The sequence below is a fragment of the Salmo salar genome, chromosome ssa26 (genome assembly GCF_905237065.1).
Source record: "Salmo salar chromosome ssa26, Ssal_v3.1, whole genome shotgun sequence".
In the NCBI taxonomy this organism is placed as follows: Eukaryota; Metazoa; Chordata; class Actinopteri; order Salmoniformes; family Salmonidae; genus Salmo; species Salmo salar.
Window position 1 is genome coordinate 49,511,180 of NC_059467.1, and position 17,500 is coordinate 49,528,679.

General features: G+C 45.5%; 1 protein-coding gene across 16 annotated transcripts in view; it reads right to left on the bottom strand.

Moving 5' to 3' along the window:
* LOC106595038 (probable E3 ubiquitin-protein ligase HERC1) overlaps positions 1-17,500 on the bottom strand; it is a 290,635-nt gene that overhangs the window by 155,980 nt on the left and 117,155 nt on the right. For 15 of the 16 annotated variants that reach the window (XM_045708500.1, XM_045708507.1, XM_045708509.1 and 12 more), the window contains exons 20-26: positions 16,413-16,586; positions 15,279-15,393; positions 14,713-14,833; positions 11,415-11,586; positions 10,295-10,417; positions 6,222-6,459; positions 1,063-1,177 (exon numbers count right to left, since the gene is read on the bottom strand). In XM_045708500.1, coding sequence (XP_045564456.1) covers positions 1,063-1,177; positions 6,222-6,459; positions 10,295-10,417; positions 11,415-11,586; positions 14,713-14,833; positions 15,279-15,393; positions 16,413-16,586 — 1,058 coding nt within the window. The remainder of the gene's footprint in view (positions 1-1,062; positions 1,178-6,221; positions 6,460-10,294; positions 10,418-11,414; positions 11,587-14,712; positions 14,834-15,278; positions 15,394-16,412; positions 16,587-17,500) is intronic. The other variant, XM_045708508.1, reaches the window with a different exon arrangement.

Below are 17,500 nucleotides of genomic sequence, written 5' to 3' on the forward strand. Positions count from 1 at the left end.
GGGGGGGGAGACAGAGAGACACACAGAGAGAGGGGGGGAGAGGGGGAGAGACAGAGAGACACAGAGAGAGGGGGGGAGACAGAGAGACACACAGAGAGAGGGGAGAGAGGGGGAGACAGAGAGACACAGAGAGAGAGGGGGGGAGACAGAGAGACACACAGAGAGAGAGGGGGAGAGGGGGAGAGACAGAGAGACACAGAGAGAGAGGGGGGAGACAGAGAGACACACAGAGAGAGGGGAGAGAGGGGGAGACAGAGAGACACAGAGACACAGAGAGAGAGGGGGGAGACAGAGAGACACACAGAGAGAGGGGAGAGAGGGGGAGACAGAGAGACACAGAGAGAGAGGGGGGAGACAGAGAGACACACAGAGAGAGAGGGGGAGAGGGGGAGAGACAGAGAGACACAGAGAGAGGGGAGAGACAGACACACACAGAGAGAGAGGGGGAGACAGAGACACAGCGAGAGAGAGAGGGGAGACAGAGACACAGCGAGAGAGAGAGGGGGGAGACAGAGACACAGAGAGAGAGAGAGGGGGAGACAGAGACACAGAGAGAGAGAGAGGGGGAGACAGAGACACAGAGAGAGAGGGGGGAGACAGAGACACAGAGAGAGAGGGGGAGACAGAGACACAGAGAGAGGGGGAGACAGAGCGAGAGAAAGAGAGAGTGATGAGAGAGAGAAATTAGACATGAAGAGAGAGCGAGAGAGAGAGAGAAAGAGAGAAACGAGAGAAAGAGAGAAAGAAAGCGAGAGAGAGAGAGAGATACAGAGAGAGAGAGAGAGAGAGAGAGAGAGAGTAGAGAGAGAGAAAGAGAGAGAGAGATAGAGAGAGAGAGAGAGATACAGAGAGAGAGATACAGAGAGATAGAGAGAGAGAGATACAGAGAGAGAGAGAGAGAGAGAGAGAGAGAGAGAGAGAGAGAGAGAGAGATACAGAGAGAGAGAGAGAGAGAGAGAGAGAGAGAGAGATAGAGAGAGAGAGAGATACAGAGAGAGAGAGAGAAGACAGACAGACAGAGAAAGGTAGGCAGACAGAACGAGGCCCTGTATTGTGACTGACCACAGAGCATCCCTCCTCATCAGACAGGGAGAGATTTGATTCGCTCCTGGACTTCATCAGCCTATAGTTGGAGCTGGACTGGACCGAACAGCTCTCTGTACTGAGACTCTCACTCCTACATAGCAGAGGACACAGACCACAGTCAGTACTACAGTCAGTACTACACAGACCACAGTCAGTACTACACAGACAACAGTCAGTACTACAGTCAGTACTACATAGACCACAATCAGTACTACACAGACCAGTCAGTACTACACAGACCATACAGTCAGTACTACACAGACCATACAGTCAGTACTACACAGACCACAGTCAGTACTACACAGACCACAGACAGTACTACACAGACCAGACAGTCAGTACCACACAGACCACAGTCAGTACTACAAGGACCACAGTCAGTACTACACAAACCACAGTCAGTACTACACAGACCAGACGGTCAGTACTACACAGACCAGACGGTCAGTACTACACAGACCACAGTCAGTACTACACAGACCACAGTCAGTACTACACAGACCAGACAGTCAGTACCACACAGACCACAGTCAGTACTACACAGACCACAGTCAGTACTACACAGACCACAGTCAGTACTACACAGACCACAGTCAGTACTACACAGACCACAGTCAGTACCACACAGACCACAGTCAGTACCACACAGACCACAGTCAGTACTACACAGACCACAGTCAGTACTACACAGACCATACAGTCAGTACTACACAGACCATACAGTCAGTACTACACAGACCATACAGTCAGTACTACACAGACCACAGTCAGTACTACACAGACCAGACAGTCAGTACTACACAGACCAGACAGTCAGTACAACACAGACCACAGTCAGTACTACAAGGACCACAGTCAGTACTACACAGACCAGACAGTCAGTACTACACAGACCAGACAGTCAGTACTACACAGACCAGACAGTCAGTACCACACAGACCATAAAGTCAGTACTACACAGACCACAGTCAGTACTACACAGACCAGACAGTCAGTACTACACAGACCACAGTCAGTACTACACAGACCAGACAGTCAGTACTACACAGACCAGACAGTCAGTACTACACAGACCACAGTCAGTACTACACAGACCAGACAGTCAGTACTACACAGACCAGACAGTCAGTACTACACAGACCAGACAGTCAGTACTACACAGACCAGACAGTCAGTACTACACAGACCAGACAGTCAGTACTACACAGATCACAGTCAGTACTACACAGACCACAGTCAGTACTACACAGACCAGACAGTCAGTACTACACAGACCAGACAGTCAGTACTACACAGACCAGACAGTCAGTACTACACAGACCAGACAGTCAGTACTACACAGACCAGACAGTCAGTACTACACAGATCACAGTCAGTACTACACAGACCACAGTCAGTACTACACAGACCACAGTCAGTACTACACAGACCAGACAGTCAGTACTACACAGACCAGACAGTCAGTACTACACAGACCACAGTCAGTACCACACAGACCACAGTCAGTACTACACAGACCACAGTCAGTACTACACAGACCACAGTCAGACAGTACTACACAGACCAGACAGTCAGTACTACACAGACCAGACAGTCAGTACCACAAGGACCACAGTCAGTACCACACAGACCACAGTCAGTACCACACAGACCACAGTCAGTACCACACAGACCACAGTCAGTACCACACAGACCACAGTCAGTCAGTACTACACAGACCAGACAGTCAGTATTACACAGACCACAGTCAGTACTACACAGACCACAGTCAGTACCACACAGACCACAGTCAGTACCACACAGACCACAGTCAGTACCACACAGACCACAGTCAGTACCACACAGACCACAGTCAGTACCACACAGACCACAGTCAGTACTACACAGACCACAGTCAGTACTACACAGACCATACAGTCAGTACTACACAGACCATACAGTCAGTACTACACAGACCATACAGTCAGTACTACACAGACCACAGTCAGTACTACACAGACCAGACAGTCAGTACCACACAGACCAGACAGTCAGTACTACAAGGACCACAGTCAGTACTACAAGGACCACAGTCAGTACTACACAGACCAGACAGTCAGTACTACACAGACCAGACAGTCAGTACCACACAGACCATAAAGTCAGTACTACACAGACCACAGTCAGTACTACACAGACCAGACAGTCAGTACTACACAGACCACAGTCAGTACTACACAGACCAGACAGTCAGTACTACACAGACCAGACAGTCAGTACTACACAGACCACAGTCAGTACTACACAGACCAGACAGTCAGTACTACACAGACCAGACAGTCAGTACTACACAGACCAGACAGTCAGTACTACACAGACCAGACAGTCAGTACTACACAGATCACAGTCAGTACTACACAGACCAGACAGTCAGTACTACACAGACCAGACAGTCAGTACTACACAGACCAGACAGTCAGTACTACACAGACCAGACAGTCAGTACTACACAGACCAGACAGTCAGTACTACACAGATCACAGTCAGTACTACACAGACCACAGTCAGTACTACACAGACCACAGTCAGTACTACACAGACCACAGTCAGTACTACACAGACCACAGTCAGTACTACACAGACCACAGTCAGTACCACACAGACCACAGTCAGTACTACACAGACCACAGTCAGTACTACACAGACCACAGTCAGTCAGTACTACACAGACCAGACAGTCAGTACTACACAGACCAGACAGTCAGTACTACACAGACCAGACAGTCAGTACCACAAGGACCACAGTCAGTACCACACAGACCACAGTCAGTACCACACAGACCACAGTCAGTACCACACAGACCACAGTCAGTCAGTACTACACAGACCAGACAGTCAGTATTACACAGACCACAGTCAGTACTACACAGACCAGACAGTCAGTACTACACAGACCACAGTCAGTACTACACAGACCAGACAGTCAGTACTACACAGACCACAGTCAGTACTACACAGACCACAGTCAGTACCACACAGACCACAGTCAGTACTACACAGACCACAGTCAGTACTACACAGACCAGACAGTCAGTACCACACAGACCACAGTCAGTACCACACAGAACAGACAGTCAGTACCACACAGACCAGACAGTCAGTACTACACAGACCACAGTCAGTACTACACAGACCAGTCAGTACCACACAGACCACAGTCAGTACTACACAGACCAGACAGTCAGTACCACAGACCACAGTCAGTACCACACAGACCACAGTCAGTACTACACAGACCACAGTCAGTACTACACAGACCACAGTCAGTACCACACAGACCAGACAGTCAGTACCACACAAACCAGACAGTCAGTACCACACAGACCACAGTCAGTACTACACAGACCAGTCAGTACCACACAGACCACAGTCAGTACTACACAGACCAGACAGTCAGTACCACACAGACCACAGTCAGTACCACACAGACCACAGTCAGTACCACACAGACCACAGTCAGTACTACACAGACCACAGTCAGTACCACACAGACCAGACAGTCAGTACCACACAGACCAGACAGTCAGTACCACACAGACCACAGTCAGTACCACACAGACCACAGTCAGTACCACACAGACCACAGTCAGTACTACACAGACCACAGTCAGTACCACACAGACCACAGTCAGTACCACACAGACCACAGTCAGTACCACACAGACCACAGACAGTACTACACAGACCACAGTCAGTACTACACAGACCACAGTCAGTACTACACAGACCACAGTCAGTACTACACAGACCACAGTCAGTACTACACAGACCACAGTCAGTACTACACAGACCACAGTCAGTACTACACAGACCACAGTCAGTACCACACAGACCAGACAGTCAGTACTACACAGACCATACAGTCAGTACCACACAGACCATACAGTCAGTACTACACAGACCACAGTCAGTACCACACAGACCACAGTCAGTACCACACAGACCACAGTCAGTACCACACAGACCAGACAGTCAGTACCACACAGACCAGACAGTCAGTACCAAACAGACCACAGTCAGTACTACACAGACCACAGTCAGTACTACACAGACCACAGTCAGTACCACACAGACCACAGTCAGTACCACACAGACCACAGTCAGTACCACACAGACCACAGACAGTACTACACAGACCACAGTCAGTACTACACAGACCACAGTCAGTACTACACAGACCACAGTCAGTACCACACAGACCAGACAGTCAGTACTACACAGACCACAGTCAGTACCAAACAGACCACAGTCAGTACTACACAGACCATACAGTCAGTACTACACAGACCATACAGTCAGTACCACACAGACCATACAGTCAGTACTACACAGACCACAGTCAGTACCACACAGACCAGTCAGTACCACACAGACCACAGTCAGTACCACACAGACCACAGTCAGTACTACACAGACCAGACAGTCAGTACTACACAGACCAGACAGTCAGTACTACACAGACCAGACAGTCAGTACCACACAGACCAGACAGTCAGTACCACACAGACCAGACAGTCAGTACCACACAGACCACAGTCAGTACCACACAGACCAGACAGTCTGTACCACACAGACCATACAGTCAGTACTACACAGACCACAGTCAGTACTACACAGACCACAGTCAGTACTACACAGACCACAGTCAGTACTACACAGACCACAGTCAGTACCACACAGACCACAGTCAGTACTACACAGACCATACAGTCAGTACTACACAGACCACAGTCAGTACTACACAGACCAGACAGTCAGTACTACACAGACCACAGTCAGTACCACACAGACCACAGTCAGTACTACACAGACCACAGTCAGTACTACACAGACCACAGTCAGTACTACACAGACCACAGTCAGTACTACACAGACCACAATCAGTACTACACAGACCACAATCAGTACTACACAGACCACAGTCAGTACTACAAAGACCACAGTCAGTACTACACAGACCACAGTCAGTACTACACAGACAGTACCACACAGACCACAGTCAGTACCACACAGACCAGACAGTCAGTACTACACAGACCAGACAGTCAGTACTACACAGACCAGACCATACAGTCATAGAAGTTGTGTTGTCTGACCTGGTCATGAAGCCCGTCCCGTCCTGCTGTCCCAGTCCGGCTGACTGGAAGGTTCCGTGTCCCTCGAGCTGCTGTTTCCCCAGTTCCCCCAGTACAGGGCTGACCCCCAGCAGCAGCAGAGCACAGCGGTGGACCACTGAGTTACAGGCGGCTGTGTACAGGTCCTGTCCCTCAGGAAGCCCTGGACAGCTGTCTCTCCTGTGCTGCTCCTCCTGGGATGTCGTGGCCTCCTCCTCCCCTAATAACAATAACACATTATTAATATAGAAAGGGTGATTTCACTGAGGAGAAATGGTGTGCTTGCTTCAGCTGGACAAAACCATCAGTCTGAAGAACGTTGAATATTTAGAGTGGTCTGTAGTGAGCATCTGTAAATCAATAATACATAGATATATTAAAGTGCTTTTATAAAACCTAAACCAAAGGCCTTTTACAATAAGCAATCATACGTTAAACAAAATAACAGCAAACAAAAACTACAAGTCACTTTGGATAAAAGTATCTGCTAAATGGCAGCTACATGTTAAATTATATCATATTATATTATACTGAAAATAACCTTCTCTCCTCCTCATAGCTACATATTATATTATACTGAAAATAACCTTCCCACCTCCTCATAGCTACATATTATATTATACTGAAAATAACCTTCCCTCCTCCTCATAGCTACATATTATATTATACTGAAAATAACCTTCCCACCTCCTCATAGCTACATATTATATTATACTGAAAATAACCTTCCCTCCTCCTCATAGCTACATATTATATTATACTGAAAATAACCTTCCCTCCTCCTCATAGCTACATATTATATTATACTGAAAATAACCTTCCCACCTCCTCATAGCTACATATTATATTATACTGAAAATAACCTTCCCTCCTCCTCATAGCTACATATTATATTATACTGAAAATAACCTTCCCTCCTCCTCATAGCTACATATTATATTATACTGAAAATAACCTTCCCTCCTCCTCATAGCTACATATTATATTATACTGAAAATAACCTTCCCTCCTCCTCATAGCTACATATTATATTATACTGAAAATAACCTTCCCCACCTCCTCATAGCTACATATTATATTATACTGAAAATAACCTTCCCCACCTCCTCATAGCTACATATTATATTATACTGAAAATAACCTCCCCCTCCTCATAGCTACATATTATATTATACTGAAAATAACCTTCCCTCCTCCTCATAGCTACATATTATATTATACTGAAAATAACCTACCCTCCTCCTCATAGCTACATATTATATTATACTGAAAATAACCTTCCCTCCTCCTCATAGCTACATATTATATTATACTGAAAATAACCTTCCCTCCTCCTCATAGCTACATATTATATTATACTGAAAATAACCTTCCCTCCTCCTCATAGCTACATATTATATTATACTGAAAATAACCTCCCCCTCCTCATAGCTACATATTATATTATACTGAAAATAACCTTCCCACCTCCTCATAGCTACATATTATATTATACTGAAAATAACCTTCCCTCCTCCTCATAGCTACATATTATATTACACTGAAAATAACCTTCCCACCTCCTCATAGCTACATATTATATTATACTGAAAATAACCTTCCCACCTCCTCATAGCTACATATTATATTATACTGAAAATAACCTTCCCTCCTCCTCATAGCTACATATTATATTATACTGAAAATAACCTTCCCACCTCCTCATAGCTACATATTATATTATACTGAAAATAACCTTCCCTCCTCCTCATAGCTACATATTATATTATACTGAAAATAACCTTCCCTCCTCCTCATAGCTACATATTATATTATACTGAAAATAACCTTCCCTCCTCCTCATAGCTACATATTATATTATACTGAAAATAACCTTCCCACCTCCTCATAGCTACATATTATATTATACTGAAAATAACCTACCCTCCTCCTCATAGCTACATATTATATTATACTGAAAATAACCTTCCCACCTCCTCATAGCTACATATTATATTATACTGAAAATAACCTTCCCTCCTCCTCATAGCTACATATTATATTATACTGAAAATAACCTTCCCCTCCTCCTCATAGCTACATATTATATTATACTGAAAATAACCTTCCCACCTCCTCATAGCTACATATTATATTATACTGAAAATAACCTTCCCTCCTCCTCATAGCTACATATTATATTATACTGAAAATAACCTTCCCTCCTCCTCATAGCTACATATTATATTATACTGAAAATAACCTTCCCACCTCCTCATAGCTACATATTATATTATACTGAAAATAACCTTCCCTCCTCCTCATAGCTACATATTATATTATACTGAAAATAACCTTCCCTCCTCCTCATAGCTACATATTATATTATACTGAAAATAACCTTCCCTCCTCCTCATAGCTACATATTATATTATACTGAAAATAACCTTCCCTCCTCCTCATAGCTACATATTATATTATACTGAAAATAACCTTCCCTCCTCCTCATAGCTACATATTATACTGAAAATAACCTTCCCTCCTCCTCATAGCTACATATTATATTATACTGAAAATAACCTTCCCTCCTCCTCATAGCTACATATTATATTATACTGAAAATAACCTTCCCTCCTCCTCATAGCTACATATTATATTATACTGAAAATAACCTTCCCTCCTCCTCATAGCTACATATTATATTATACTGAAAATAACCTTCCCTCCTCCTCATAGCTACATATTATATTATACTGAAAATAACCTTCCCACCTCCTCATAGCTACATATTATATTATACTGAAAATAACCTACCCTCCTCCTCATAGCTACATATTATATTATACTGAAAATAACCTTCCCACCTCCTCATAGCTACATATTATATTATACTGAAAATAACCTTCCCCACCTCCTCATAGCTACATATTATATTATACTGAAAATAACCTTCCCCACCTCCTCATAGCTACATATTATATTATACTGAAAATAACCTTCCCACCTCCTCATAGCTACATATTATATTATACTGAAAATAACCTTCCCCACCTCCTCATAGCTACATATTATATTATACTGAAAATAACCTTCCCTCCTCCTCATAGCTACATATTATATTATACTGAAAATAACCTTCCCTCCTCCTCATAGCTACATATTATATTATACTGAAAATAACCTTCCCTCCTCCTCATAGCTACATATTATATTATACTGAAAATAACCTCCCCCTCCTCATAGCTACATATTATATTATACTGAAAATAACCTTCCCTCCTCCTCATAGCTACATATTATATTATACTGAAAATAACCTTCCCTCCTCCTCATAGCTACATATTATATTACACTGAAAATAACCTTCCCTCCTCCTCATAGCTACATATTATATTATACTGAAAATAACCTTCCCTCCTCCTCATAGCTACATATTATATTATACTGAAAATAACCTTCCCCTCCTCCTCATAGCTACATATTATATTATACTGAAAATAACCTTCCCTCCTCCTCATAGCTACATATTATATTATACTGAAAATAACCTCCCCCTCCTCCTCATAGCTACATATTATATTATACTGAAAATAACCTTCCCTCCTCCTCATAGCTACATATTATATTATACTGAAAATAACCTTCCCTCCTCCTCATAGCTACATATTATATTATACTGAAAATAACCTTCCCTCCTCCTCATAGCTACATATTATATTATACTGAAAATAACCTTCCCACCTCCTCATAGCTACATATTATATTATACTGAAAATAACCTACCCTCCTCCTCATAGCTACATATTATATTATACTGAAAATAACCTTCCCACCTCCTCATAGCTACATATTATATTATACTGAAAATAACCTCCCCCTCCTCCACCTCCTAACCTTACCTCCCCCTCCTCTACCCCCTCCACCCCCTCCATCTCCTCTTACCTCCCCCAACTCCTCCTCCACCTCCTCCATCTCCTCCTCCACCTCCTCCTTCCCTTCCCTTACCTCCCCCCTCCTCTACCCCCTCCACCACCCCCTCCTCCATCTCCTCCATCTCCTCCTCCACCTCCCCTTACCTCCCCCAACTCCTCCTCCTCTGGTTCCTCCTGAGGTCAGGCCTCCCCCGGCGCTGCTGCTGGCCCTCTCCCTTTCTCTGCTCCTCGCCGCCTCCCGTGCTGAGAGGAAACATTGAAAGATTTCTGTGCCGTGCGACAGACAGACACAGAGAGACATCACACAGGGCGCCGGGTTAAAGGAAGCTGCTCGTCAAACAACGCCGTGATGTAGGTTAATGAAGCTCTAGGCCATGCTAGTCCTGCCGGACTACAGTACGACTCAGTCAAGGCTGTATAATTAGGTCCCCTTGTCCTATCCCTGTACCTGTGGGTGCCCATTGGTCGGCTAGGTGGAGCCATAGCCCTACTATTGATTACAGCTATTGGGTTTGAACTGGTAGCACCGTAGGGTCAGAGGTCAGGAGAAGAGCTAGGTGCAATTTGAACCGTGAATACAAGTCATCACAGATTTGTTTTGGAGCAAATTCCCTTTACATTTTTACAAACATCAAATCAAATATTATTGGCACTGAACTTATCCAAGGGCCAGGAGGAGGGTCCCAACTGTTCTCCTTGTCGTAGCCAGAGTTACAGAGACAGATGTAAATAACAGTGGCAAGCAGCAACGAGGTCAAAACCCGCCAAACTGGTACACACTGCAGGCCAACTCCACGCTGAATGTGTGTTTTCAGCAGTTACTGAAGCCGTTAACTGTAGTTTGTAGTAATAACCTTTAGTCTACACTGATATCACATCCACATCCTGTCACTAGAAATACAACCCCGATGTGCAACAGAGACCAAAGTCTGATTGTGGTTAGTTTGTACTGTCACATTACCCAGGACCTTGGTCGGCTCAGTTAACTGACCATGCTTTAGACTCTATATGGACCAAAGGTCACAGTAACATCAAAACTAGCAACCATCTTCTCCCTCTCCCATGCATTCACTCCCTGCATGTGCTCTTCAGTGTTTTCAACATATTCAGTCCAAGTGAATTCAGGGAGGACGAGGAGGACGAGGAAGAGGAAGATGAGTCTGCTAGGTAGCAGTGTGTTCAGTCACAGTCTATTCAGTGTGTGTCTTGGTAGGAGTACATTCAGTAAGAGTGTTGTGTCCATGCAGTGAAGTGAACTACTCACTCCCAGCGGTCATGACTTCGTGCTCTCTCTCATCCTCTTCCTCATCCTGCTCCTGATGCACATCCTCCCTTTCGCGGTCCGTCCTCTCTTCTAGCTCCGCCTCCTCGTCGATGGTCCTCGTGAACGAGTGCTCCTGGGGGTCCATCTCCAGCGAGTCCTGATTGTCTGAAATCTGATCGGGCACAACACCGAACACCCGTTAAAAGTGTTGTCACGATACCAGAATTTCAGGTTTAGTATCACGATACCGAAACAAAACCTCAACGATACCACGGCCCAAAAATGATGCGCGTTAGTTTGAGGGTTGATTTGGAATAAGGCAGTAGACCCTGAGGATGTTGTATGGACCAGCGGACCAGTTACTGAAGTGTTTCTAGGATGTAGGGGGTTAAGGGTTGATTTGGAATAAGGCAGTAGACCCTGAGGATGTTGTATGGACCAGCGGACCAGTTACTGAAGTGTTTCTAGGATGTAGGGGGTTAAGGGTTGATTTGGAATAAGGCAGTAGACCCTGAGGATGTTGTATGGACCAGCGGACCAGTTACTGAAGTGTTTCTAGGATGTAGGGGGTTAAGGGTTGATTTGGAATAAGGCAGTAGACCCTGAGGATGTTGTATGGACCAGCGGACCAGTTACTGAAGTGTTTCTAGGATGTAGGGGGTTAAGGGTTGATTTGGAATAAGGCAGTAGACCCTGAGGATGTTGTATGGACCAGCGGACCAGTTACTGAAGTGTTTCTAGGATGTAGGGGGTTAAGGGTTGATTTGGAATAAGGCAGTAGACCCTGAGGATGTTGTATGGACCAGCGGACCAGTTACTGAAGTGTTTCTAGGATGTAGGGGGTTAAGGGTTGATTTGGAATAAGGCAGTAGACCCTGAGGATGTTGTATGGACCAGCGGACCAGTTACTGAAGTGTTTCTAGGATGTAGGGGGTTAAGGGTTGATTTGGAATAAGGCAGTAGACCCTGAGGATGTTGTATGGACCAGCGGACCAGTTACTGAAGTGTTTCTAGGATGTAGGGGGTTAAGGGTTGATTTGGAATAAGGCAGTAGACCCTGAGGATGTTGTATGGACCAGCGGACCAGTTACTGAAGTGTTTCTAGGATGTAGGGGGTTAAGGGTTGATTTGGAATAAGGCAGTAGACCCTGAGGATGTTGTATGGACCAGCGGACCAGTTACTGAAGTGTTTCTAGGATGTAGGGGGTTAAGGGTTGATTTGGAATAAGGCAGTAGACCCTGAGGATGTTGTATGGACCAGCGGACCAGTTACTGAAGTGTTTCTAGGATGTAGGGGGTTAAGGGTTGATTTGGAATAAGGCAGTAGACCCTGAGGATGTTGTATGGACCAGCGGACCAGTTACTGAAGTGTTTCTAGGATGTAGGGGGTTAAGGGTTGATTTGGAATAAGGCAGTAGACCCTGAGGATGTTGTATGGACCAGCGGACCAGTTACTGAAGTGTTTCTAGGATGTAGGGGGTTAAGGGTTGATTTGGAATAAGGCAGTAGACCCTGAGGATGTTGTATGGACCAGCGGACCAGTTACTGAAGTGTTTCTAGGATGTAGGGGGTTAAGGGTTGATTTGGAATAAGGCAGTAGACCCTGAGGATGTTGTATGGACCAGCGGACCAGTTACTGAAGTGTTTCTAGGATGTAGGGGGTTAAGGGTTGATTTGGAATAAGGCAGTAGACCCTGAGGATGTTGTATGGACCAGCGGACCAGTTACTGAAGTGTTTCTAGGATGTAGGGGGTTAAGGGTTGATTTGGAATAAGGCAGTAGACCCTGAGGATGTTGTATGGACCAGCGGACCAGTTACTGAAGTGTTTCTAGGATGTAGGGGGTTAAGGGTTGATTTGGAATAAGGCAGTAGACCCTGAGGATGTTGTATGGACCAGCGGACCAGTTACTGAAGTGTTTCTAGGATGTAGGGGGTTAAGGGTTGATTTGGAATAAGGCAGTAGACCCTGAGGATGTTGTATGGACCAGCGGACCAGTTACTGAAGTGTTTCTAGGATGTAGGGGGTTAAGGGTTGATTTGGAATAAGGCAGTAGACCCTGAGGATGTTGTATGGACCAGCGGACCAGTTACTGAAGTGTTTCTAGGATGTAGGGGGTTAAGGGTTGATTTGGAATAAGGCAGTAGACCCTGAGGATGTTGTATGGACCAGCGGACCAGTTACTGAAGTGTTTCTAGGATGTAGGGGGTTAAGGGTTGATTTGGAATAAGGCAGTAGACCCTGAGGATGTTGTATGGACCAGCGGACCAGTTACTGAAGTGTTTCTAGGATGTAGGGGGTTAAGGGTTGATTTGGAATAAGGCAGTAGACCCTGAGGATGTTGTATGGACCAGCGGACCAGTTACTGAAGTGTTTCTAGGATGTAGGGGGTTAAGGGTTGATTTGGAATAAGGCAGTAGACCCTGAGGATGTTGTATGGACCAGCGGACCAGTTACTGAAGTGTTTCTAGGATGTAGGGGGTTAAGGGTTGATTTGGAATAAGGCAGTAGACCCTGAGGATGTTGTATGGACCAGCGGACCAGTTACTGAAGTGTTTCTAGGATGTAGGGGGTTAAGGGTTGATTTGGAATAAGGCAGTAGACCCTGAGGATGTTGTATGGACCAGCGGACCAGTTACTGAAGTGTTTCTAGGATGTAGGGGGTTAAGGGTTGATTTGGAATAAGGCAGTAGACCCTGAGGATGTTGTATGGACCAGCGGACCAGTTACTGAAGTGTTTCTAGGATGTAGGGGGTTAAGGGTTGATTTGGAATAAGGCAGTAGACCCTGAGGATGTTGTATGGACCAGCGGACCAGTTACTGAAGTGTTTCTAGGATGTAGGGGGTTAAGGGTTGATTTGGAATAAGGCAGTAGACCCTGAGGATGTTGTATGGACCAGCGGACCAGTTACTGAAGTGTTTCTAGGATGTAGGGGGTTAAGGGTTGATTTGGAATAAGGCAGTAGACCCTGAGGATGTTGTATGGACCAGCGGACCAGTTACTGAAGTGTTTCTAGGATGTAGGGGGTTAAGGGTTGATTTGGAATAAGGCAGTAGACCCTGAGGATGTTGTATGGACCAGCGGACCAGTTACTGAAGTGTTTCTAGGATGTAGGGGGTTAAGGGTTGATTTGGAATAAGGCAGTAGACCCTGAGGATGTTGTATGGACCAGCGGACCAGTTACTGAAGTGTTTCTAGGATGTAGGGGGTTAAGGGTTGATTTGGAATAAGGCAGTAGACCCTGAGGATGTTGTATGGACCAGCGGACCAGTTACTGAAGAAGAGCCAGGTCCCTTACCCTCCTCTCCCGGGAAGACGAGCGTGTCTGGATGACGTCCATGTTCTTGCAGGCTAGCAGGCGGTTCCTGACCTTGTAGACACTACGGTACACCTCAGCCAGCGTCTTACAGGGCTGGTACCTGGTGGAAACACATACACAGACACACTGACTGGTGAACCAAGCGTGCCACATCAAATAGACAATGCATGTGCAGCAGCAAAGACCAACACTCTCCAGAATAAGTATGTGTCAAATGGCACCATATAGGGTGCCAGAGTCCTACTGACCCTGGTCTAAAGTAGTGCACTATATAGGGAATAGGGTGCCAGAGTCCTACTGACCCTGGTCTAAAGTAGTGCACTATATAGGGAATAGGGTGCCAGAGTCCTACTGACCCTGGTCTAAAGTAGTGCACTATATAGGGAATAGGGTGCCAGAGTCCTACTGACCCTGGTCTAAAGTAGTGCACTATATAGGGAATAGGGTGCCTGAGTCCTACTGACCCTTGTCTAAAGTAGTGCACTATATAGGGAATAGGGTGCCATTGGGAAGGCAGAACCATGATGGGTGTGCAGGAGCATTACCTGCCCTCTCCACAGGCTTGGCCCAGCAGGCCGGTGTGCTTCAGTAGAGCAGCCAGGACAAACCTGGACACTGTGTCCAATAAGGTCTCATTACAAAGAGAGGCATTGTCCCAGTCTGGAACACAAGACACATACATGGATATTACTACATATTACAGCAGGAATAATACTCTGGTTATTCTACACTACACCGTCATGAAACAAAGATGGATGCTGATTCTCCATTACACTGAATGAACTGAAAAACTGAATAGACTGATTAAACTGTGGGAGAATTCAACAGAGAGCAGGCATCACTCAATAAACTGTGGGAGCATTCAACAGAGAGCGAGCATCACTCAATAAACTGTGAGAGCATTCAACAGAGAGCGAGCATCACTCAATAAACTGTGAGAGCATTCAACAGAGCGCGAGCATCACTCAATAAACTGTGGGAGCATTCAACAGAGAGCGGGCATCACTCAATAAACTGTGGGAGCATTCAACAGAGAGCGGGCATCACTCAATAAACTGTGGGAGAATTTAACAGAGAGCAGGCATCACTCAATAAACTGTGGGAGCATTCAACAGAGAGCGGGCATCACTCAATAAACTGTGGGAGCATTCAACAGAGAGCTGGCATCACTCAATAAACTGTGGGAGCATTCAACAGAGAGCTGGCATCACTCAATAAACTGTGGGAGCATTCAACAGAGAGCGAGCATCACTCAAACTGTGGGAGCATTCAACAGAGAGCGGGCATCACTCAAACTGTGGGAGCATTTAACAGAGAGCGGGCATCACTCAATAAACTGTGGGAGAATTCAACAGAGAGCGAGCATCACTCAAACTGTGGGAGCATTCAACAGAGAGCGGGCATCACTCAAACTGTGGGAGCATTCATTCATGACGTTTTTGAACCTTGCATCTGGAAGTAACTGGTGCGTCCACTACTTGTGAACGATTCTACTATTGTTATACAATCCACACCATTTCAGTAATGTATTATAGTTCATCCAGATACAATACCCACAATTTCTGTAATGTATTATAGTTCATCCAGATACAATCCACACCATTTCTATAATGTATTATAGTTCATCCAGATACAATCCCCACCATTTCTGTAATGTATTATAGTTCATCCTCTTGTACCTTTGCTGGTGGCGTAGTCCTGCATGTTGCTCCAGAGACCGTTGGTGGGTTCTTTAGTGGAACCCAGGGCCAGCTCTACTAGGATGCTGATATCTGCTCTCAGAGTACAGTCAAATGGTTTCTGCTCCTCGTTACCCGAGAGGGCCTCCTCTAACAGCCAGCTGATGCCGTTATCTAAAGGCACATACAAACACAATACAGGCCATCACTGTCAGCAAATAAATGAAACAGATCAGAATAAAAATAAAATCAGATAGGACCACTGATACAGTTATCTAGAGGGAGGTCACCAGATAGAACCACTGGTACAGTTATCTAGAGGGAGGTCACCAGATAGGACCACTGGTACAGTTATCTAGAGGGAGGTCACCAGATAGGACCACTGATACAGTTATCTAGAGGGAGGTCACCAGATAGGACCACTGGTACAGTTATCTAGAGGGAGGTCACCAGATAGGACCACTGATACAGTTATCTAGAGGGAGGTCACCAGATAGGACCACTGATACAGTTATCTAGAGGGAGGTCACCAGATAGGACCACTGATACAGTTATCTAGAGGGAGGTCACCAGATAGGACCACTGATACAGTTATCGAGAGGGAGGTCACCAGATAGGACCACTGATACAGTTATCTAGAGGGAGGTCACCAGATAGGACCACTGATACAGTTATCTAGAGGGAGGTCACCAGATAGGACCACTGATACAGTTATCTAGAGGGAGGTCACCAGATAGGACCACTGATACAGTTATCTAGAGGGAGGTCACCAGATAGGACCACTGATACAGTTATCTAGAGGGAGGTCACCAGATAGGACCACTGGTACAGTTATCTAGAGGGAGGTCACCAGATAGGACCACTGATACAGTTATCTAGAGGGAGGTCACCAGATAGGACCACTGATACAGTTATCTAGAGGGAGGTCACCAGATAGGACCACTGATACAGTTATCTAGAGGGAGGTCACCAGATAGGACCACTGATACAGTTATCGAGAGGGAGGTCACCAGATAGGACCACTGATACAGTTATCTAGAGGGAGGTCACCAGATAGGACCACTGATACAGTTATCTAGAGGGAGGTC